General features: G+C 42.3%; 1 protein-coding gene across 13 annotated transcripts in view; it reads right to left on the bottom strand.

Moving 5' to 3' along the window:
• Positions 1–23,230, bottom strand: part of sox5 (SRY-box transcription factor 5) — a 300,708-nt gene that overhangs the window by 97,687 nt on the left and 179,791 nt on the right. For 10 of the 13 annotated variants that reach the window (XM_033614340.2, XM_033614341.2, XM_033614346.2 and 7 more), the window contains exon 1: positions 2,998–3,207. The exons of 1 other annotated variant lie outside the window; for it this stretch is intronic. In XM_033614340.2, coding sequence (XP_033470231.1) covers positions 2,998–3,074 — 77 coding nt within the window. In that variant the 5' untranslated portion in view covers positions 3,075–3,207. Of the gene's footprint in view, positions 1–1,136; positions 1,255–2,997; positions 3,208–23,230 lie in introns of those variants that run through there. 2 more of the 13 variants (XM_078165381.1, XM_033614343.2) reach the window with 2 other exon arrangements.

The raw sequence follows: 23,230 nt of genomic DNA, 5'->3' as shown, positions 1-23,230 counted from the left end.
GCTGGAAATAAATCAGATTTACTTATAGTAATAAAAGGATATAAAGTAAAATCCTTCAGGCTTGCTGCTGAGTGCGATGTCAAATTGCATCTGAGTGTGTCCCACTTAAAACCGTTCAAAGTGTTGACATGACCGCTCACACACACGCACACACACACACACACACACACACACACACACACACAAACACCCCAATAAACGGAGGGGGACAAATGGAAGGGTGTGAAAATCCACCACTGCCTTAACACCACACCGACAGAGACCTCTTCCTCTCCTCCCTCCTCCTTCACCTCCTCAACTACCCCTCCTCCTCCCCTCCAACATCCCCCCCCCCCCCCCCTTAATCTCTGGCACTCTCACTTTTCTGTAACCCTGCTTCTTCATCTTCTTCTCCTTGTTGTGTTCACCGGGGAGGAATGTGTCAGCGTGACCACATCTTCCCTTCATCTCTCCATCCGCTGTCACACCAGCTCCTCCGAAATGTCTCTGTGTTTCCTCAGTGTTTTGGTTGCTTTGGCTTTCCTCCGTTTCTCCCTATGTGTATATTTCTGTTCTGTTTGTGCGAACAGATGAGGCCGTGTTAGCGAAGGCAGTCTGTTTCCACTATTTTCAGCCTCGACTGGAAATTTTGATACACAGCCGAGCGCTCAGAGAAACCAAAAAATAGTTCAAATCATGAAAGGCGTAATTAGAATGTAAAATTAGAATATCAAATAATATAAATCACAGAGTGCTCATGCTTTGTCAAGGCATGACGCGTGTTTTCAACAGCTGAGCAAGTAGAGATTAAAAACCATATCACAAGACTTTTGCTGGCTGAAATAAAATAAGAATAAAAAATTGTGTTTTTAAGCTTTGACGTAGATGTAAAGCAACAAATTTAAATAAAATTCCAGTAGTGATTTGTCATGTTTAAAAGAACAATTTCCTTTCAGACAAACACTCCTTTAGAAACTCAAACTCTTCTCCATCTGCTATTTCCACTCAAAAGTAAAAGTGAATTTTAACAACAATATAATTTAAGAAGAACAGAAGAAGAAGAAAAAGGGGAAGAAGCGTCAAAAACGAGAAGAAGAAGGAAGTGTGATGAGAGGATGAAGAAGAAGCATGGGTGAAGGAGGCGAGCGGACACTTACAGAGACGCAGGAACCGAGAGCATCGCGACCACCGAGGCTGGAGTGCACACACACTGGCAACTCACACACACTCCGCTCCGCAGAGAGACTAGCGCTCGACGCACACACACAGGAAACACACACAGAGTGGAAGATACCCCTCTGTCGCTCACAAACACACACACACACACACACACACACACACACACATACATCCACATACGTACACACATGCACACACACACACACGGCCGGAGCCACAGTGATGGAGTGCATTACTGGAAAGCAAGAGTTTTAAGCGCTCTCCTCCTAAGTCATTGTAATCCCTGCATTTATCTCCATACATTCTGCTTTTCGGTGTAATCCTTTAAATTTTTAATTCCTCCTAGCTGTTGTTATCTTTTTTTTTTCCTCCCTCTCTCTCCTCAACCACTTTGTCGGATTGGACGGTTTATTAAAAACACGTTTTTGCTACATCTAAATGTGTTCTTAATTCAAGGGGCCCCTGAAATCCCCCCCACCACCTACCCCTACCCCAACCCCACCGACCCCAGTTTATCTCGGAACAAAAGATTAGTTTCATCGGGCAAAACAGAGCGCCACTTTAATGCAATAAAAGTCAAGCAGGAGAGGGAAGAGAGGGAAGAGAGGCGTGTGTGTGTTTGTGCGTACGTGTGTTAGTATTAAAACGCCGGGTATTATAACATAATCTGTCTCTCACAGCATTAGCATCAAACAACCATTATTCCACAGGCGGAAAAAAAAAGCCCCTTGTGTTGACAGTGTTGGGGAAAAGGGCAAGGTTAGAGGGTTCGCACCTCTAAAATTGAAGCGGGCCCCGCACAAACATCAGAAGGGGGCACAGTGAGATTAACATTAGCATAAGGCAAGAAAGAAAAAACAACAACAACAACAACACCATGCAGATTGACAATAGGATTACTGAGGGGTTTGCATGTATTGCATTTGGATTAAGTGAAAAATAAATCACAAGTAAGTTAATTTAAAAATAAAAAAGGCGAGGTTGAGCGGGAGGGCAGGGTGTAAACACTTCAAATTGGGGTCGAAAACATTCCTAATTTTAGTTACTATTTTGTCATGGTTAAAAATAAAGGAATTATCTGTGTATTTTTGACTTTGCAGAGAGCACCTAAATATGTGAGGCGCTTACAGAAAGAGACGTATTAATAGCTGGTGGGGTAAAGCAGAAGTAAATAAAGTTGTGGTGAGCAGTGGAGATGAAAGGAGAGGCTCACACATTCTGACTTTGACACACACACACACACACACACACATACACACATACACACTTGTCTAAGTGCCTCTCTTTCCCACACACACACGCCAACACAGTTTTAAGCAGTTTGTCTATGGAGGTATTGAATTGAATTGACACAACTTCAGTCAGGGGGGACCGAGGAGGGAAAGAGGGACAGTTATGTTACTTTGCGCACACACACTCACACACACACACACACACACACACGCACGCACACACACATACATGTATACATATTGGCTGCTTTCATCTGGCTTTGCATATGATATCTCTCCCAAAAGAATACGAGTCAATCATCAACTCTCCTTTCCCATCTCTGACTCTGTCACACTCTCCGCTTCCAAACTCAGCGCTGAGACACTTCACATGCTTTACACACACACACACGCACACACACAGACGGACTCCTCTCTCTTCACACACATGCCTTTCTACTTTATACTCCTATCCTCCCCTGCCCTCCCTATCTCTGTCCCGCTCCGTCCTGTCCTCCGTCTCTGTCATCTCTACATGAATGTGTGTGTCTATGCGTGTGTGTGTGTGTGTGTGTGTGTGTGTGTGTGTGTGTGTGTGTGTGAGAGAGAGAGAGAAAGCGTCACGTACCTGTTACACTCCTGAGGTAGCTCAGGCTCAGTGAGCATGCTGGAGTAAGGGTCCGTCTCTCTCGTCAACAACAACATAAAACAGTCCCACAATGCTCAGATGAACAAGGTTAGTCTCCCCAAAACAAGACAGGATAGAAGTGATCCTTCAACCTCTCACACACACTGCTGATTCTCTCTCTCTCTCTCTCTCTCTCTCTCTCTCCCTGTGTTCCTCTCTGTCTCTCTACTCACACACTTTCAGCCTTACACCCTCCCTCACTCGCTCTCTCTCCCTCTCTCACTGCCTCTGTCCCTCCTCTTCTCCCTCCCTCGCTGTAAGCTGTGAGATCTAGGCTCAGCTCTTAAAGGGCCAGCAGCAGAGCCTCTGTCTCCTGTGCTCAGTGTGTGTGTGTGTGTGTGTGTGTGTGTGTGTGTGTGTGTGTGTGTGAGAGAGCAAAGAGGAGGGGCCATTTGACCATAGGGCTCATCAGTCTCTCAGTGCAAATGCACAGCAGTGCTGCCCCCTTCCTCAAGTCCGTCTCTCCCTCTCACACACACACACACACACACACACACACACACACACACTTGGTTTTCACACACTCAGACAACAGTCACAGATCATGTATACACACTTTAGAGTGATAAGACCTCTGGAAGCACTCATGAACTTTATTATGCAACAAGAAGGCAATTAATATGAGCTATATGAAACACAAACAAGCACACGCTCCTTTCTATTGTCTCTGTTACTATACTTTTACACCACATGGCTGGTCTACATGGGATGTTAACTTTAACACTTTTGGTTGATTGGTGTTACAGGTTCACCCTTTTTCTCCTTTAAGGGCTGTGGCTTTGTGGGTAACCTGTGAGGGTGTGATGAGGACTTCATTGTTTATGGAGGGAAGCAGCTCTGTCGAGGTGTCATGGTGAAGACCACATGTGGCAAAGAGTGATGATAGCCAGCAGAATTAAGTGTCTAGATAAGTTCATGACTGCTGTTAAACCTCATGAGAAGGCCATGTTTGTTGTTTGTGGTGAAGACTGCACTAAAGCCATTGTAAGTGAAGAGCGGTCTGGGCCACTCTGCAGAGGGAAGGATGCTTCCCTCCACACACAGCAAGGCCACCACCCTTAAAGGGGAAAAAGGGTGAGCCGGTAACATTGGGGACCATGTTTACCAACAGCAAAACTATATCAAAACCCCCATCACAAACTGTGACATCACTTGTGCTGTTTAATCAGAGTCTCATGTATTCAGTTGTATCCTCAGTGCTTCCTATTCACATGCAATTTTTTGTTTCTTTTTTTAAAAAAAGCCCCTTACTGATCTACACTCTCTTCAAAGCCAGACTCCAATACTAATACTAATCTTTATTTTGTGAAAATGCATGTGTCTGGGAGGTACTGAGCATACAGCAGGATCAATGAGACCTGGATTATACTGATGCATTTTTGATACAGTTTTCTGTAGTTAAACGTGGTTCCCAGTCAATCAGTAAATCAATATGTTTGCCGTTTTCTGTGTGCGACAAAACAAAGTTTCCGTCACAAATTCAAGGTAACGCGTCATGAATAATTGGTATACAACTTGTCATATTGATGATAAGGTATTTCTTTAAGGCTGCAAATGGGCGACGTGAAATCGATTTGTCGGACAAGCTGTTCAAAACCCAAAGACGCTGAACTTACAGTCATAACATAAGAGGGAGGAGCAGCAAATTCTCCACTGTAAGATGCTCGAACATGCAAAAGTTTGGATTTTTTTTTTTTCTCAATTAACTTGTTTTGATTGCCGTTATTTTGCTTTGTGGCTGATTTATTTCAATTTGTCAAAACACTTAAAGAAAAATTGCGTGTATTGTCTATTCTATGAGTCATTAATGTGGTTCCAAAGTTAGTTCACATGCACACTGTCTACTGTAATTAACCAAGGCTTGCAGAGTAACACTTTAACATATAAACACACCAAAATTCTCTTATTAGATAAACACATTTTAAGGTTTAATATGTTCCTATGTTATTGCCTCTTATTCCAAAATCAAAAGTAATAAGAAAAGACAGCTATGTGTACTTGAAGTACTCTTTGTACTTGGATGAACTCTATATTACAATACTGACAGACATCTAATGTACATGTACAGCAGGGATACTCAACTTGCTTTGCCAAGGGGCCACTTTTGCAAATGACAGGAGCCCAGGGGCCACTTAAACAGATATTAACATTATTTATCAGGAAAAAATGAAAGACTGAAGCAAATCCAGTCACAGCAGCCCTGCACATGTCAGGTAACAGGGGTGTTCGTAGGATTTGAGGACATTCAGGACTTAGCCCTGATCCCAAATCCTTAACTGGCATTTTTTTTTAAATACACACACTCTATTTTGATGCTTTTAATGCATTCTTGAATCTTAATTACATTTAAAGTAGAAAAAAAATCTCCAGTGTAAACCAATTTATTTGCACTGTAAATAGAAAATGGTTGGCAAACCAACACGCACCCTATCGCGAGCCAGGTTTAGCCCAAAGGCCGGAAGTAGAGTATCACTGCTGTACAGTATCATGGCTCTGTATAAAGATATAATTTCACCTGCAGCCTGGACACCTCTGTTCAAAGTGATAATCTACATTACAGCTTATATGGTCTGAACAAAGCAAAGAGAAGCTAAAGGTTATACTTTTTACGATATATGTAAAATGCCTTGGACTCTCCCATGCTTAATTGGTTAACTTGTGTTGTTCCAGCCTCTTTTACTGTCCCTTTGTTTCTAAGTGAAGCTGTTTAGTGGTCCACTTAGTCACATATCATGCTTTTTACATGACTGGCGACACTAACAGAACAGTGGACATAAATCAAGCCTTAAATTGAGATTATTTTATGGTATCCCGAGCATAGAGGGATTACATTCTCTGTGCGACACAGTCCACAAAGGATTTCTGATGCATTAAAATGGTCTTAATAATGCCTTTCTACATATTACTATTTACTTGCCAAATATTAAATTTTAGTCAACTTAAATTAATGCTTTTAAGAGAAAAGAGAAAAAGAGAAACTTTCTTTTGTTCTATCTTCGTTAGCCCTTTAATAAGTGTCACTTTACTCCAACAAGTGAAAGCAGTAACGTCTGCCTATATGGATTCATTCATCTCTATATATCTATACAATGTTCACCCTTTCTTCCACTCCCTCCCACTCATATGTTTACATACAGTTATTTCAATATTTATAGCCATTATTTTTAATAAAAAAGAGTGTTAATCCAATTTTTCTATGCCTTTTCTGTAGGCATTTACACAGAACAATGACAAGGATGAGCCTTGTGGGTATTATGCACATCCTCCAGCCAATCGGAATCACATTTTTCCCCCATGGCCATAATACAACAAATGAGATGCAATAAAATGTTTAACAGACTTCATTTCCTTTCATTTGCTTCCTTTGTTTTGATGTGGTGAGAGGCAGGCATTTGATTCTCAAACACGGAACAGTTTTGTTACAAGAAAGCAGCTGAACACTTTCAACAGAACATATGCTGAAGCTCACATGCATGAATGAGCGCACGCACAAACACACACACACACACACACACACACACACACACAGACACAGACGCACTCACAAAATACACATATACAAACTGACTGAAACCTTCACCGATCACCCACATCCATTGTGTCCTCAGGTGTACGCACTATACACTGTGTGTGTGAGTGTGAGTGTGTGTGTGTGAGTGCATGCTGCTTTCAGCCCTTAGTGCTGTCAGTCACTATTAGGGGTGTGTGGTCTACGTGTCACACATACGGCCAATCCAGCTATTGTTCTGGAGAGCGCAGAGAAAAGTAGAGCTGACAGACTGCCACTTCTGTGATACTTTAAAACACACACACACACAGAAAGAAGGAGAAAACGCAAGCCCTGTCACTGTACCTACTGTAGACAAGCACACATCTATTGTACAGTCAAACGCACAGCATACACACATTGCGTAGTGTTTATAAATTAAAAGCATATTAATACATATATTTACACAATTCTGTGAAATTTAAGGTGTGCTGATGGATTCATGTCGTCAACTCATACACTGAGTAACATTACAAGTTAACAATCCACCTTAAAAGTCGCCAGCAGTCGGCCCAGTGAATTAAGTTATTTTTTCTCAGACTCCAGCTGCTGTGAGAGGCAGCAAAACATCCTTTCATTTTATAGTTACAGTTTACTAATAAAACTCTCCACGGTATGAACAGTGGTTACATGAGCCTCAAAACCAGCCACAGCTCAGCCCTGAGCACAGTGACCGCCCGCTATCGACCAGTCAACAGACTGCAGTGTTCACAGCTCCACCTTTTAGTACCAGATCTGTGTGCTAGGTACCCCAACAGAAGGGGACCAAAAATGGGGACGGTACAGAACAGTTTTATTGGTACCATCCACAACTATTCACAGTGGAAATGGGAAAAAAAGCATACCGAAGCAAACTGTACTGTACTGGCTGGTGGAAACCGGGCTTAAAAAGTCTCCCACTGTAATATCTGAACCAGTGTCAGTTCTTTATATAAAATAAATTCTTTTAAAGCATCTGATAACATTTCAGACTCAGACCCTAACTATTGTCTGACCTGACAGGGAGGGATAAATTGTACTTTAATGTAAGTTTCGGACCACAGAGCCTGCTGGTTTTGTTTTAAAATGAGACATTTTTTCAAAAGCAACAGGTTGTGAAACTGAGGCTAGGAGTACCTTGGGAAATAGTGTTGTGTCATTCACAAACGAATCGTTCAAAAGAACAAATCTGTTTAGTGAACGTACTGAACTGAAATACTTCTGGAACTGATTCGTTCATTTTTCAGTTCAGTTGAGCTCAGCAGCGAGCGCGCAGACCGGGAGTGGAACTGCCAATTCGGTCCGTGCGAACGATGAATCACTCGTGAGTCGCGAGGGAGCCAGGGTGCAGGGAGGGACTGCCTCCCACGTGACGAATAGAGACCGTTTTCTCCAAGCTAACGGCTAATGTAGCCAGGAGTCAAGCCACATGAACACAATCACACACCTCCCCATTGTTTTAACAGACTTAGTTTCCAGATAAACAAACTTAAAACGTTAGGCTGGCCAGTAATGAGACTCACCAGTGCAGGGTAGACGCAGCAACAGCTCAGCCGTGTATCAGTTCAGTGAGTCGGACTACGCAGTACACAGTCAGGGCTCCTCCCACCAAGCACTGAATGATTCGGTGAACAAATCTTTTGAACAAATCTTTTTAATGAACTGATTCTAGTAATTCAGTAACATCTAAAGAACTGCTTTGCCCATCACTATTGGGAAATCAACATGCATTGGAGTGACCCAATCGTAATTATATTAATCAGAAGAAAACATCTGTTTCTCTGTGTTTCTCTCATAGTCTCTCCACTATACATTCATACGCAGCCATTAAGCAGAGTTTGTTAACAAAGATATCAATTTCCACCTTTCTCCTACTAGAATTCATATGTATATGTACTCACACACACATGGGAAGCACACATTCATGCAAGCCCCCGCCCCGCTGCTCTCTATAAGACAGCAATATGAATATGTCAATGTCAACAACAATGGGCAGCATTAGTTTTCTATTTACCTAATCTAATTCATGGTCAAATGGAGAGAATACACTGAGAAGGCTAAATCTAATCACATTCCCCGACTAAATTGAGCCCCGATTGGAAACGGCATCTCTCCTTGACCCCGTAAACAGCTGCGAAACCAATGATAACCTCATTTGTGCATTACGAAACTTAATTTCTCCATTATGCGGCTGACTCTGCGGCAATTGGTCAACATAACGGAGCAGCGCTGACCTGGGCACACCCCTTGTTCTGCGCCCCTCTTGCTACAGACAGTTGAGAGAATGGGAATGAGCCTTGTGTTTGTCATGGAATAGATGTTTATGTTATTAACATGCACACAATGGGTATGGCAAATAGCAGCTTTCAGACTTTGCCGTGAGCTTGGCTGTGATTCATTTTGACTTGACAATGGGTTATATAGGAGATACAGGCGACACAGGGGATAATGCAACAATGAATGCACCTAGGTGTTCATGAAGAGAAAAGTTTTTAATGAGCTAATAATAATCTGCCCAGTGTCAGGGTTTCTCATGGAGCCACGCTGTAAAGAAAGAGTGCTTTAAGAAACAGGATGTAAAGGAAGGTATGTAAACAAGCTCAAGTGTTCTTGGAGTAACCAGCCTCTCAGGTGTAAACCATTGTCTGCAGTTAAAACATGTTGCTGAGGAATATGAATAAGCAAGGCCACCGGAGTGTATTGTATTGGGTGAGAGAACAAGTGACAAGAAAATGAAAAGGGACTGTTTCACCTGGGCTGGAAACAAAAGAGGGCCTGTTAAGCGATACATAGGTTCATAATCTGGGAGGACAAGAGGGAGGTGACATGAGAGAGACGGAGGGAGAAGGTATCACAAAACCGCCAGTATAACGACAGGATATGCAACACACACACACACACACACACACACACACAAAAATGCACTATCACAGAGAGACAGGAACAAAAAATACCCAGAAGGAACAGCAAAAATTCACAATGCTGCAAGAACAAACACACATTCATGTTCAATAAAACACACTCATTCACAAACACAGGAAAAAACACACAGAGAAGCAAGCACGTACACACATGCACACACAGAGTCCATTACAATGAAACCGTTGATGGGAGGCCCCTGTGTCGGGACCCTAACAGCTGTAGTGCATTAGGGGCCGACCATGTGCAGGAGCAGGGAGAGACCGGCAGTAAACAATCCCAAAGCCTGAAGACACACACACACACATAAAGTCACACACATCACCCACACATTTTCACAAACATTCACGCACCATATTATGCAAATGTGGAAACACACACGTCGGACACAATGTGGCAAATCAGTAGTTATGGACCTGAGAGGGTTTTCTGTGGAAGAGCAAGATCACATCTAGAAAATGACATAGTTTGCATTTAAATCGGACAGAAATGAGCGCGCTAGGGCTTGTTGAATATTACTGTGCTGTGATGCTGTGTGAATCAAAATTCTGGGACGGAGCAGCCCCAAAATTTGGCAGTGTTTTTATGAATTTCAATCGTAACCATTCACTACAAGATGAAAACGGTCAGCGATTGTGTTATGAATGACTGACTGATATCGGTGATTGATTATTCTGCCCAGTATCCCAAGGAATTAGCTGCATGTTGTATAATCCTGCAGCACATAATTGCAGGAAGAGGTGAGCCCTTTATGAAGCAAGGCGGAAAATAAGGCTGTGAAAGTTGGAGTGATGGATGAGTGTGTGCAACAGGTTGTGTCTGGTCACAGATCAATTTAAGTTGTTTTTTCTACCTTTGGTTTACCTGTAACAACAATCTTTCCCCTACTCTAATCATAAGGTAGTTGCCATTATGCCGATATTAAGAAGAAGAAATAGAAATAAATAGTTAGGTTACACATTTCATTCTTGACCTTGGGAACAGTAGTTGACAGATCTCAGCCAAAGTTCCTGTAACAAGCTTATTCAAGGGCTTTTTACTGTATCACGAAGTTCTCATTAGCAAATCTAATTTGTTCAGTTGTCATGGAAATGCAGATGTTTAAACTTTCCACTATCCTGAACTCCTATAGGACTTTTCCGTCAATGCTGGCTTCAAAGTCTAGGATGACAGTTTATTCTTGATCTTGCAAACAGCCAATGAGTCCTTTAAATTTTATGTTTTAACAGTGTATTTATGTCCAAGTGAAAAGAACTCATACAAGTAAACAAATATTAAAGGTGCAACAGAATACATCTGCAAAGTCATGCAAGCAAGGAGGGCAGTTGCAGCACTAGGAACGTCCCCGTGAGCTGCTCTCCTGCTACTCCCTCTGCCCAGTTAGCATGAGCTAGCACAGCATATCATATCCCAACCCAAGTCCCTATGGACTGAGCTACTGCCGCCCCCGCAATACTCTCAATATTAACAGTTCTGCCAACTTCCCTGGCCAACAATTAACTGTCATTCTCAACGTTCAATGCAGATGTTGACAAATACAAAAACACAATACAAAAATGTATTGATGGATCATAATCCAGTGTTTTGCATAATCATTAAATAACTGTCTGGTGATGGGGACACAGCAGCTGTGTTATTGTATCGCTTCACTTTAAATGACAGTCTGCTTCTGTTCTGACAATTTGTGTGTGCTGCACCAGTGAAATAACAGTGGACTGAGTAACACTCCCATCAGTCACCTGACAGTTATAACTTTGGCACCCACAGCAGCTTCATTGAGCCAGCATTAATACATTAATGACAAAGAGAGACACAACAATGGAAAGAAAGCCAGATGGAAAACTTGACTGGTGTCTGTAGAGACGCCTTACTTCAGTCGAGAAATGCACAGAGACTGAATGCATTTAAAACATGCAGGAAAAAGTAGATCCAAAAATAGTTGTGATGTCTTACTGTTAACCTTTAAACATATGTTTTTGACATTGTATCAGATGTCATATTCTGGGTTACATCCTACGACGGTCTTTTAAAAATATCAGATATGATCAACAGCCTGTGGTGTGAATGCTTCTTTTTTTACGTCAGTCTCTCCCTTGCAGCTTGTCTCAGTCTCAGGGTGAGCTCATATATCAATACCTCTGGCATCTTTTCTTCTTTCTCTCTCTCTCACTTCTTTCCTCGGAGAGGAGGAGAGAGGAGAGGCCAGTGTGGAGAGGCGCAAGCCCCTGTGAAGTGGCTTTATCGTGGGGAGACACGTGCAGGCAGAGGACCCCGTCTGAAGGCTGAGTGGCAGGCGGCAGAAGCCATTAAGATAGAGCCGCTATCTCTTGCTGCCAGGGCCCTCTTAATACAAGCAGGGGCTCAGGCCGCTCTCATCCTCACACACACCCACACACACACACACACACCTTCAATCCTGTGGTACTTGAACTGACATGCGGTGACATGGATGTAGACATGTGCACGTTCACTTACACGAACAACTCTTTCTCTCTGTAGCTGTGTGTCTATCTGGAGTCTGTTCCACCTCCAAAACCCATCAATCCCTATCGGGGCAGAAACGCTGTACAGATAAATGGGCAGGTAGACAGGTAGAGACCAAAAGACAGACACACAAATTGCTCTCTGCCACTTTTACCACCAGTATGGTCATGTCAGTAGTGTGAGGTAAAGTGCACACCAGATTCACTCTTGTGGGATATCCAGGTACAAATATAATGAAGACGACACCTCTAACTGATCAAAGTTTCCTCAGCTGCTGCTCAAGGTTACTGGATACGGACTGCTGTTTGTGTGAATGTGTCAGGGACCTCTCCCCACCATGCCTCCACAGCAAGTGCGCTGCTCAAACCGCCGTGGCAAACATTGCACTGTAAACAAAGCTGTTTTCTTCCCCCGACAATGGCTGCGTTGAAAATTAATTAACGATCTGTACTCTTTGTGCGAATCTTAACTCATTCCTAATTAGCAGGATGTTTTCTCTCCTCTCCTTGAAAACATCAAGTCAGTTAATTATGGCTGAGGGAAAATAGACTGTTTCTGGTGTCACTTATTTATTAGTAATCTTTGGTGCTGTGAGAGAGCGAGCGGCTGGAGCAGACAATGCGAGGAGTGAATGAAAGGGAGTCTGTGTCACAGCGGGGTTAATGAAACACTAGCCTGGGAAGATAAATAAAAAGTGAATGATTTACAAAAAAAGAAGAAGAAAAAAAATGACCTGTCCAGACGTTTTGGAAACACACACACACACACACAAACTCACACAGACACTCACAAATACACTGTAATTGTTCTGCTACCTGACTGAGACTTTCCCTTGAACTCTACCTCTCTCTATAATTAACAGCAAACTAAAGGCTTTGACTGACCAAGGATAGAAAAGAAAGAAAATAAATCAAATATATAGGGGGAAAAAATCTATTCGCTCCAAGCAGCGAGGATGAACAGCAGAAAGAGACGGGCTTCATCCACCAAGAACGCACTTGTGTGAGACATACATGACGGTGAAGAAGATGGTCAGTGTGCTGAGACGCAGCCTGATATGTCCACATAACGAGATTAAAGTAATGCTCCCACTGAACCTGACACTGCTCAGTGTCTTGTTCAAGGAGGAAAGCACAAGTGAGTGAGAAAGCAGCAACTTAAATTGAAGAAGGCTTTGGTGTTGACCTCATCGATGTGATAGATTAACAGGGACAGAGCCCTAGAAATAGCAGCCAAATGGAGATTCCCCAAGGTGGCCATAGTCAGGGTCATCACACTGGCAGTGGTGGTGGTAGGGTGAGAAAGGGTTGAAGCATAGAGTGCTATGACAGCAGGGAGAAGAAACCGGAAAGATGTTTTTAACGTTTAATCACTTAAGCTGATCTTTGGATAAAATCTGAGGGAAATCATTGGATGATAATTGAGAAGTGGAGCTCCAAAGTGATGACAAACTAGAATGATAAATGTCTTGCTGCATGAATATCTGCTTGCTTGGATTGCTTAAAGTTATGGTGGGGAAAACTGGAGAAATTAAAGGTATAGTACAACTAAGTACTGACAGAACTAAACTTAAGTGCGCTGAATTCAATTAACTATTTAAAGTCAAAGTTGGGGTGGGTAGAAATCTGAAAAAGACAAAAAAAAAAGGAAGAATTTGAAATTCACCCTTCTTCTGCAGCTCTCCCCTCTCTGTCCTAAGCTCCTCCCACCAGACGACCACAAGCATATCAGCAAGCTCCATACAGTAACCCAGTGTTTCCCATACACTGATTTGTTTTGTCTTATTTTATTGCACAGTTGAGCACAGCTCATGTGCTCTGCCCCTCCTTGCCCTGTTCTACCTCTGTCTGTTTATCAGACCACAAGTGAGACAAGAATTAGCTAGCCACCTGCCTTACTCCCTGCTGCTGTGGACAGCTTCGTAGGGAAGAGAGTGTACAGCAACTTCAAAAATGCACCATCAGACAGCTGCTGTGGTGGCTCAAATTCAGACAGTACAAACCTCCCAGTGCCAGTGTCACAGCAAGCTGGTGGCCAGCAGTAGTATGGCACTAACGTGTAATGGCAGCAACAGAAAGTTTGCTGCTCCAGCTGGGAGTCAGGCCGGGGCTGGTCTCCCGGGGCACTCGCTGGATTTGGGTTGTTGCGGTCACTGAGCTGGGGATCAGTCTTCAGAACTGCTGCTCACTCTCCTCCTGTGGTCTGTAGCGGCGAGGGAGTGAGGCGGAGGACACACTGTGATCCTAGGCTCTAGCTAACATAACATAACATAAAAAAGCCGGAAACAGAGCCAAGAAGTGGTGCAAAAGTTTAGTTTTCTCTCAGTAACTTACATTACAATAAGGTTAATATGGGTTTTTTGTCCAGTGACGCCAAAATAAAGCTGCCTTTTGCAGCTTAAAAGCTTTATTACCATACAACACTGGATTCACCAGAGTAATTATTAAGATTGGAAAGCATGGCAACATTGCTGAAATACAGTCTGACTGGATAAGAATCATGAGCAGTGACAAGAATTTACAGGTTTTCAACCAGCTACCAGGTTAGCAAAAATTCATTTGGAAGACAAAATGAAGGAAAAAGGCCAAAATCCTTACAACAACTGTCCTATCTGAACATCTATCAAAATCTACACACCAACTTCCTGGTTCAACTTGGTTCACAAGTATTGTTTTCCTTTGCTATGAGGAATCATTACTAATATTTCAGGTCCTTATTTTCCCTCTAAATAAAGTGCTTGAGAAAATCCGCCTACAACGATGTCTAATTTACAGCAATTCGACCACTTCTCTTTCTTGTCTTATCAGTGTTGCTGTTTAGCAATTACTTTGGTTTGTACAAAGTTATCACAAAAGATAGCAACAAATAAAACCCAGATTGCAATAAATCTGAATTACCCTGACATAAACCCGACCATCCATCAAGTCTTGTCTGTTTTGAAAGCAAAGGGTGACTTTTGGTCCTCAAGTCTGGAGCCAACATGTCCAAAAGATCCTTGAAGTAGGTGCTCATAAAAAAATTAAATGAAAAAAGGAAATTTGAAGATCTTGAAATCTATTATTGCTGACAAATATCATGTGATACGATCAAAAGCTCCAGAACAGCTACTCCTACCACAAACTATGCCAAACCTATAATTGAACTATTATATTAATCTAGATATTCTTGGTAATCGAGTTATTTTGTGCACATACTGAGTGGGGTGAGGGAGGAGAAGGAGGCAAGTTTGAAAGGTTTTGATCTCTCTGCCCACCAAAACAATAGATGTATAATTTCCTGGGCAACACAGATGTTTATTTTCCCTGAGAGAAGAAACTTAAAGTTGATTTCCAGCCTGCTTATATCAGAGATAGGGAACAGCAAAACATTTTTAAATATGAAAAACACAGCGGATTATCACTTTGAGACTCCCTGAGCTTTGTTCTTATCCCCAGGAGCTGATGTTCTCTCTCTACCTCTTCATCTCCCTCCTCCTCCATCACAGTTGCCATCTCTCTCCCTCTTTTTCATTCTTCCCCTTCTTTCCATCCCTAACCTCCCCCTCCAGTCCCCCCTCCACCTCAAAGCTGTCAGGATGTTGCCTCCTTCGGTCTGAGGCTGAATGGGGGGATTTGGCACCATTCCCCTCTCGCTGCAGCCGTTTCTTTTTTTTTTTTTTTTTTTTTTTAAGAGCACACATGTTTATGCACCAAATCTCTGCACTTTGTGTTTCTCCACGTCAAGGCACAAGCTCAACCCTGGATTGATGCGCCCAGGCAGCCCCCTGTGGACTTGCTCTGAGGGAGAAGGGGGATGACAGAGAGAACAGAAGAAAAGAGAGGGAGAGAGAGGGAGCATGAGGGAATCTAGAGTGAAGAGGAAATGATTTTCTGATTTTCTACACAGGCTTTGTGGTCCTGGAAGGCTGTTTATATGTGTGTTTTTTAAGTCCATTGGTGAGAACAAGAGGAGAGGAGATTGTGCTATCCAATGCCTGAGGGCTATGCTGAGCCTATATATTTAAGCCCCCTCTGTTCCATGCTTAACAATAACGCCTACTAGTTTTAATTTAATTCTGTCATATTTTTTTTACTAAATAATCCACTTCCATTTTCTATGTCACAGCTGGAGAAATAAATCTAATCTTATCGCACGGCAGACTGGGTGTGAGGTTTGACACTTAAGAGTTTTTCTTTCCTATTTTTTTCCCTCTTTTTCATCTTCAAGGCCATGTGTGATAAAGAACAATAGAGACAAAAGTGTGTGTGAGTGTGTGTGTGTAGTTTACAGAGGGGCAAGGTAGTGCACGGGACATGCATGGAAGCGTTGACAATATGCCCGTAGTATTTTTGTACGTGTGCAACCGTGCGTGTTTGTGATATGCGCGTTTGTTTGGTGGTGGGAGGAGCGTGACTTGAGACATACAAAGCTAAACAAGATGCCAAAGTAAGACAGTGACAGAGTGAATAAAGAGTGGGAAAGATGAGTAAAACTAGTTGAGGATTCTGACAGAAAGGGAAAAGAAAACAGTGCTGCTTGAGGTTTAAGGCTACTAGCCAGCTGGCCCGTGGCCACTCCAGATGCGGCCAGCTTCCTAAACATCTTTAAACCCAGCAGCCTCTGTTAAAGAAGCATGCAGCCTAAACCCACACATCATCATTACCCAACCACAACTCACCACGTTTTTATAGAAGCCATTTACATCAGATTTCAATATTGGTTCAATGTGTAGCCAGTGCAGAAGCCTCCGTTTGTGTGCGACTAATCCGACCCAAGACCATAAAACACCACCACGGGCATGTGGCACACTTAGTAACTTCTTTAAAAAATGTTATTTTCCATCATATTAATTATTATTTTGGTGTATACTGATTCAATCATTAGTTGTATTTAAAAATAAAGACTTGGCAGAACAGTCATTTCACACCTTAGTAAGTGACCAGGGTCACTTTCACACCTTGAGTGGACGTTTCACACGCTTTAAGTACATCATGATTTAGCATTTGCCTCATATTAGACAGAATTGTCAAATTTTTACACTCCATTTCATCTTTAAGCCCAGTTCAGACCGCAGATTCACGACGAGACGATTTGAAACATGCAACTACTGGCAACATGCTGTTCTGCAACGATCTAAAAACCTGCCGGTTCACACCAATGCAGCTAGATGAGATGGTGTATCATCTCTATGCAACAACTCTCTGTCCTTGCATTCCGCTTTCCAGCTTTTCAGGTTTGCTTTGTGGCTGAATATAATTTGTAGCTTCTTAAAATATGACTGGGGATAGTGATAGTGAGATACTGGCTACAGTTGCATTCGCAGTAGTGATTAAACGGTGCAAAACAGAACAAAACGAGCATCAGATGGACTGTCATAGATATGTCACAATGATATAAGTAAGCAGCACCAATTGGTTTGTCAATGAGAATGTGTGTGGGGGGCATAAGCACATACAGCGAGCAGCAGCAATGACCCACTGTCCGACCTTGGCACACTGTGAGGACAGAAACAGAGGGCTCAGCAGGGATGGAGCACCTGCCACAGCAGGCGAACACGCCATCTGCGGTCATTTTGACTTGACCATTGGACTTCACTACAAGCTGATTGGCTGTCAAAACAGGTGACGAGCTTTATGTTCTACAACCTGCCGCCAGCGATTTGACCAGCGGAGTTGCAGGTGACACAATGAGCCGGCCTGAGTCGAGCTCAGACAGCCAATTCGCATTGCTGCAACTTTTCTCTGCAACATTCTAAAAGCTTGTGAATCATTGGGCTGAACTGGGCTTTAGTGTGACATGTGCGTCCACTCTAACTGATTTCTGTGGGGAGGGGGATTCCTTTTCCCTAACAGTCACTAGAGACCAACATATCAGTCTGAATGTAAAGTAATTTTAGGCCCACAGTTATGGGTTTTAAGAGTGGACAAGAATGAAGTAAAACAAACCATGATGTTGGGCAATATTAAGAAGACATGTTGATTTAGAAAAACTTCAATAGCAGCGAATCTGTCAACTGGAACTCAGTGGAGAGAGCCGATTCAAAGGTCTTGACCCAAGCAAGAGTTTGCCTGTTTCCACTGCACTTATATCAAATCACCAACTTTTTTTCCTCATTGAAGTGCAATGCTTTTTTTTTTTTTTTTTTTTTTACATTTTTCTTGTATCCACTCAGGTTTTTTTCATGCACAAACCAAAAAAAAAAACAAAGAATATGTGACAGGTGGATGGAGATGCACTGGTGGCACTTAAGAAATGAACCCAGAGCCGTAAACATAAAGTCTTGTACTGACAGCTAACTAACTGATTGGATGGTTATGGTCACTACATGAGCCTGTATTCTGGTGACTGACACCAAGTCATGTTGCTCTTTATGGCATCATATGGCAATTTAATGTCCTCAGTTGTCAGAAGTTGATGAAGAAATAACTGATAATGGGTATTATTAGTTCAATCTGCATCTCAATCTTATTTCTTGAATAATGTCAACCAGGCAGAAGCTGGAAGAAACTCGGAGAGCACTGACCTCCACCAAGGCCAACAGTCCAAGCTTCTATGATATGCAAATCTGCAAGTGCACTACATATGTCTGAATATATTTCCAAAACTGTGGTTGTGCCTAAAGCCTTATCATCTCAGCATATATTATGTACTTCTAAATTAGAAATATTTCACATACTTAACATTACAATAGTGAGAACCATAAACCAACTAACTGATTGAAGCAGTGGTAGACCAGCAGCTCCTGTGTTCAGCACTGTTAAATTGCTGTTTTTCTCAATGGAGTCTGGCTTTGAAGAGAGCTACAGTTCCCTGTTGGAAATCGCTGTGTGACGGCAAGTTAAAGCAGTGAAAATACTCTTAACGAAGCGTACACTTAAACTGATAATGACCTTAGGTGGCTAAAATGTTTTTTTGCTGCTGACCCCTCCACAGCAGTACATTGCTTAGCTTCTGTGTCGGCACTGCTTTTCCAAATTGGGGGCAATCTGACTGACATCTACTGCATATATTACACTTACTAAGGATAAATACTTCACACAACCTCACTTCAAAAGATTTGGACTATCCTTTTAAATTACAATCTCTGAGATTATCACTTAAACTACAGTAACTCCAATCCTGTATGTGCTTCTGCAGTGGATAAATAGAATAGTAGTGATAAATCCAGCCTTCGTTTCGATTCAATTCATCCATCCTACTTCCACCCGTGATCCATCTTCCATCTTTGCCCACGGGAATACTATCAGGGCACTGTGGCTCTGACCGTTGACTCTTACTATTGGCTTCTTATAATGTTGGCGCTTGTGGAGTTGTTGACACTTACCCAGCTGCTGCTCTCTTTGAATCCCTCTGGGCCGCAGCTTCGAGCCTAAATGATAAAATATGCGGCGGAATACACTGTGCACAATATGCTCCTATATTTGTTTTAATAGAGGAGAATGGTTTTACAAGCCGAACATTAGGTGACATTACATTATTCTGCATGCAGGGCCACCTTATGTCGTCGGGCACTCGTATGTCAATTCTTCATTTTTATCTCGACACACAGTAAAGTGTGCTGTTTTGTTTTATAATGTGTGTGTCTGTTGTGGCAACCCCCGTCACCACCACTATGACCCCCCCCCAAGTCCCCCTTTTCTCACTGTGGGAACACACTGGCACACAGATGGTTAAGCCCACCCTTGTGATGAGTGGGAAGGGTGGGAGGTGGGTGAGGTGGGGGGGTTGCTGCAGATGGCACAGAGGGCATCGCCAATCAGCCTACATGAACGCACGCACACACACACACACACACAAAAACACAGGGAGAAATAAAGCAGAGGAGAGAATGAGGTGAACACATAGGGGGAAGAGATAGTAGGAGATGGATGTATGTATGGATGGAAGGTGTAGGTGGGTGAGTCCTGTACCCCCGGGCGCGTTGTGTGCTGTGTACATGCAATGGCTGGCGTTGATCTAGCGTGGCACACAAAGCTCTGGCATCTCGCTGGCACCTCTGCCCACGCCATGCCACACTGAGAGGCACGGCGAGGCCTGCCAGAGGGCCCTGGCAACACAGTGTGTGTGCCTCCGACTTTGTCTACATATATATAAATGCTGCGTGTTTCTATGAATTACGTTGTGTGTGTGTGTGTGTGTGTGTGTGTGTGTGCATTGGTGATCGGTACCTTTTCGCTGAATCTGTGTGACAGAGTGCAATATGTGTAAAGCTGGCTGCTTTTGAAGGTGTGCGCTTAAGTATGCATATGCTGTGACCCAACCAAACACTACACACTCCCACACACACACACACACACACACACACACACACACCAGCAAAAACACCGGTACCCCCTCTCATTAGGAAGACCCTACCCTATGTCTCTAATGGTTAAGCCTTTGATATGCAATGACGACTAATTCCCTCCTGTGTTCCACTCTCTGCAGACAGAGCAGTCATTAGACTACGGACAAGGACACACACATACACACACAGTTGTGTTTGAGCAGGAATCTAATCATTTAACCCGTCCAGAGGTTCTGATTCTCATCTGTCTTCACCTTACGTTAGGAATCATCTACCGGGGGACTCGCTCCCCTCACTTGTGATGTAAATGGAACGATATTTACATAAAAACATTTGAATTTATCATTAAAAATGGCTTTTCTTGATGTGGAATGCTCTTTAAGGCAATAAGGTGAAGCCTAATTTGCTCATTGCACTGTTTGTCTTGTATGCATAAGTTATTCTGACATCAATCTCATGCTGTAATGAGGCAGAGAAATCCAAACATTCAAATGTACCTACTTTTTAAAAGTGAGGACAAACAGTGTGCGCTCGGCGCTGCAATCCAAGCAGCTGCCTTTGTGGGTGTAAAGGCCACAAAAAAGTTCTCATTCAAACTAAATGGTCTCGTCTGGACCTTCCAGAGTGTGAATATAGAAACAGGATATTATAGCGTTTCAATGTGTCTCTGTACAACATCAACAAACACATATTGTTAAGTGCTTTTGTGGGAAGTATTGGCTGCTTGGTGCAAACATCAATGCCACAATAACAGACACAAACGAGATGTTTTATGATACTGTGTGATATTGTGCGTGGATATATGTTCCTTATGTTTTTTTGCATCATATTATATCATCAATCTTTTACACCTGGCTTCCTGCTTTCATCACCGCAGCTTGAGAAAGGCTCCATGTTTTTTAATGTGTAAGTGAATTATTTACGCCAATCAGCAAAGCATTTTAATTTGAATTAAACTCAGCTCTCCCCCAGCACACCAGACTCTGTTGACCTCACCAAATGTCCTCAGGTATTAACAGAGCAAGGTGGATTTACATTTAAGTTACATTACCAAAAGATTGAAGGAATGCTTCACCTACAAAATGACCATTTGTATATCAATTAATCATGTCATGTTACCTTGAATTTGTGAAAACAACTTTGTTTTTCTCTCAGGCCTCCACAGAAAACAACAAAAAATGTGATTTATTGATTGATTGGGGACCATGTTTAACAGTAAGGCTATATCAAAACAACTGTTAACCAACTCTCACACAACTCATGCAGTATAATCCAAGTCTCATTTATCTAGTCATATGCTCAGTATTTCCCAAACACATGCATTTCAGCTAAAGAAACAGTTGTTAATAGTAAGGTTTCAGTAAAAATGCATTTCTTTGGAAAGTACTGAGCATACGACTGGATCAATGAGACTTGGATTATGCTGCACGAGTTGTGTGAGAGTTTGTAAACAGATGTTTTGATACAGCTGTTAAATGTAGTCCCCACTCAATCAATAAATCAATGTTTGTCATTTTCTGCGTAGTGTTCTTCATGATCTCAAGGTAACACGGCATGACTGACTGACATATAAATGGTAATTTTGTGGGTGACATATTCCTTTAAAATTATGCAAATTTGCTAAGCTTTACACTAAAACATGCATTACACATGCTCAACAATTCATTTAAGTGTGTCAGTCTCCCTCTGCTAAAGACTGACAGAAGTGGTCCTGTGATATGGGTAATTCATCTATAATCGAAAACCTATCTAACAGAAATGTAATCAGTAACTATTTTGTGAATGGATTCATTGCATCAGTTATTTTTTTAAGCAAATAATACTCTCCGGTCTCAAGTTTCGAGATGACAGAATGTGCTGCTTTAAATTGTTGTGTAACAGTAAATTAAAAATCGTTAGTTTGCAGACTGTTGGACAGACAAAACAACAGGTTGTGTTTTTGTTTTTTTTTTCACATTTCCACAGGTTAATAATAATGAGTAAAACTGTTTGTTGCAGCCCTACTAAAACCCATTCAAAAGGGCAGGGAATGATTGTTACAAATCTGTGAAATCGAGTCACTTGGGAGCGTCAGATTTTTAAGGAAAAAAGAAAGAAAAAGGTCAAATTTGAAGCAGCAGAGGTCATGATATTTTGACTTGTAGTTCATGAACTTCCCCCTTCCTGTAACTGTGCAGAAATACTGGGTTCAACTGGAATGAATAGAAACACAAAAAAAAGGTTGGTTTAGAATCCGAACGCAAGCGTTTTGAATGAATCGACAAAGGTTCAAACTGTTCGGCACAGCGCAGGCTTTCTGTTGTGAATTAAAAGCCCAAACTGAGATGTCACTTAAGTAATTCTCTCAGACTTGACAAAGCTCCTCCAGAGCATCAATAGAAATTATACAAGACTCTTACAGGCTGAATAGTACTTACTAAAAGCACAAAGATACAAGACATGTAGTACAAATGGTTGCAGGTGAAAATCTGTCATGAGAGGCTCAGTTTAATGCAGAGCTGTGAGAAAATTCCTTCCTCTGATTATTCCCTCTCCTACATTTCCTTATCATTCCTTCCTTATCAGTTGCCCTCCTTTACCTCTATTACTGTGTCTCCCCTCTGTCATTGCCTATTGATTTATTTCCTTCCCTTTTTCTCCACCATCTCTCTTCCTCTCTTTCTACTATCCCTATATTCACAGTCCCCACTGCACCTTAGACGGATACATTACACTCATCTCCTTGCCGTCTCCTTCTTTTCCCTATTGTTTCATCCTTCCCTAATCCCTCCCCTCCTCTCAACCCGTCCTTTCCTTCCTCCCCTCCCTCTTCTGCCCAATCCCAGTCCTGTTATCACTCTATTACTACGTCCTCAGTTCATTCTGTAGCTATTAACCTGCTGAACAGCCTCACCCCTGCTGACCCCAGCCGGCTAATACAGCTTACACACATTCAAACTCAGCTGGCTGCATTGGCACACTTCCCCGCTCACTTCTGC

The sequence above is a fragment of the Epinephelus lanceolatus genome, chromosome 23 (assembly GCF_041903045.1).
Source record: "Epinephelus lanceolatus isolate andai-2023 chromosome 23, ASM4190304v1, whole genome shotgun sequence".
Classification (NCBI taxonomy): Eukaryota; Metazoa; Chordata; class Actinopteri; order Perciformes; family Serranidae; genus Epinephelus; species Epinephelus lanceolatus.
Note: the sequence above shows the minus strand (reverse complement) of the source record. Positions and strands in the feature narration are given on the sequence as shown.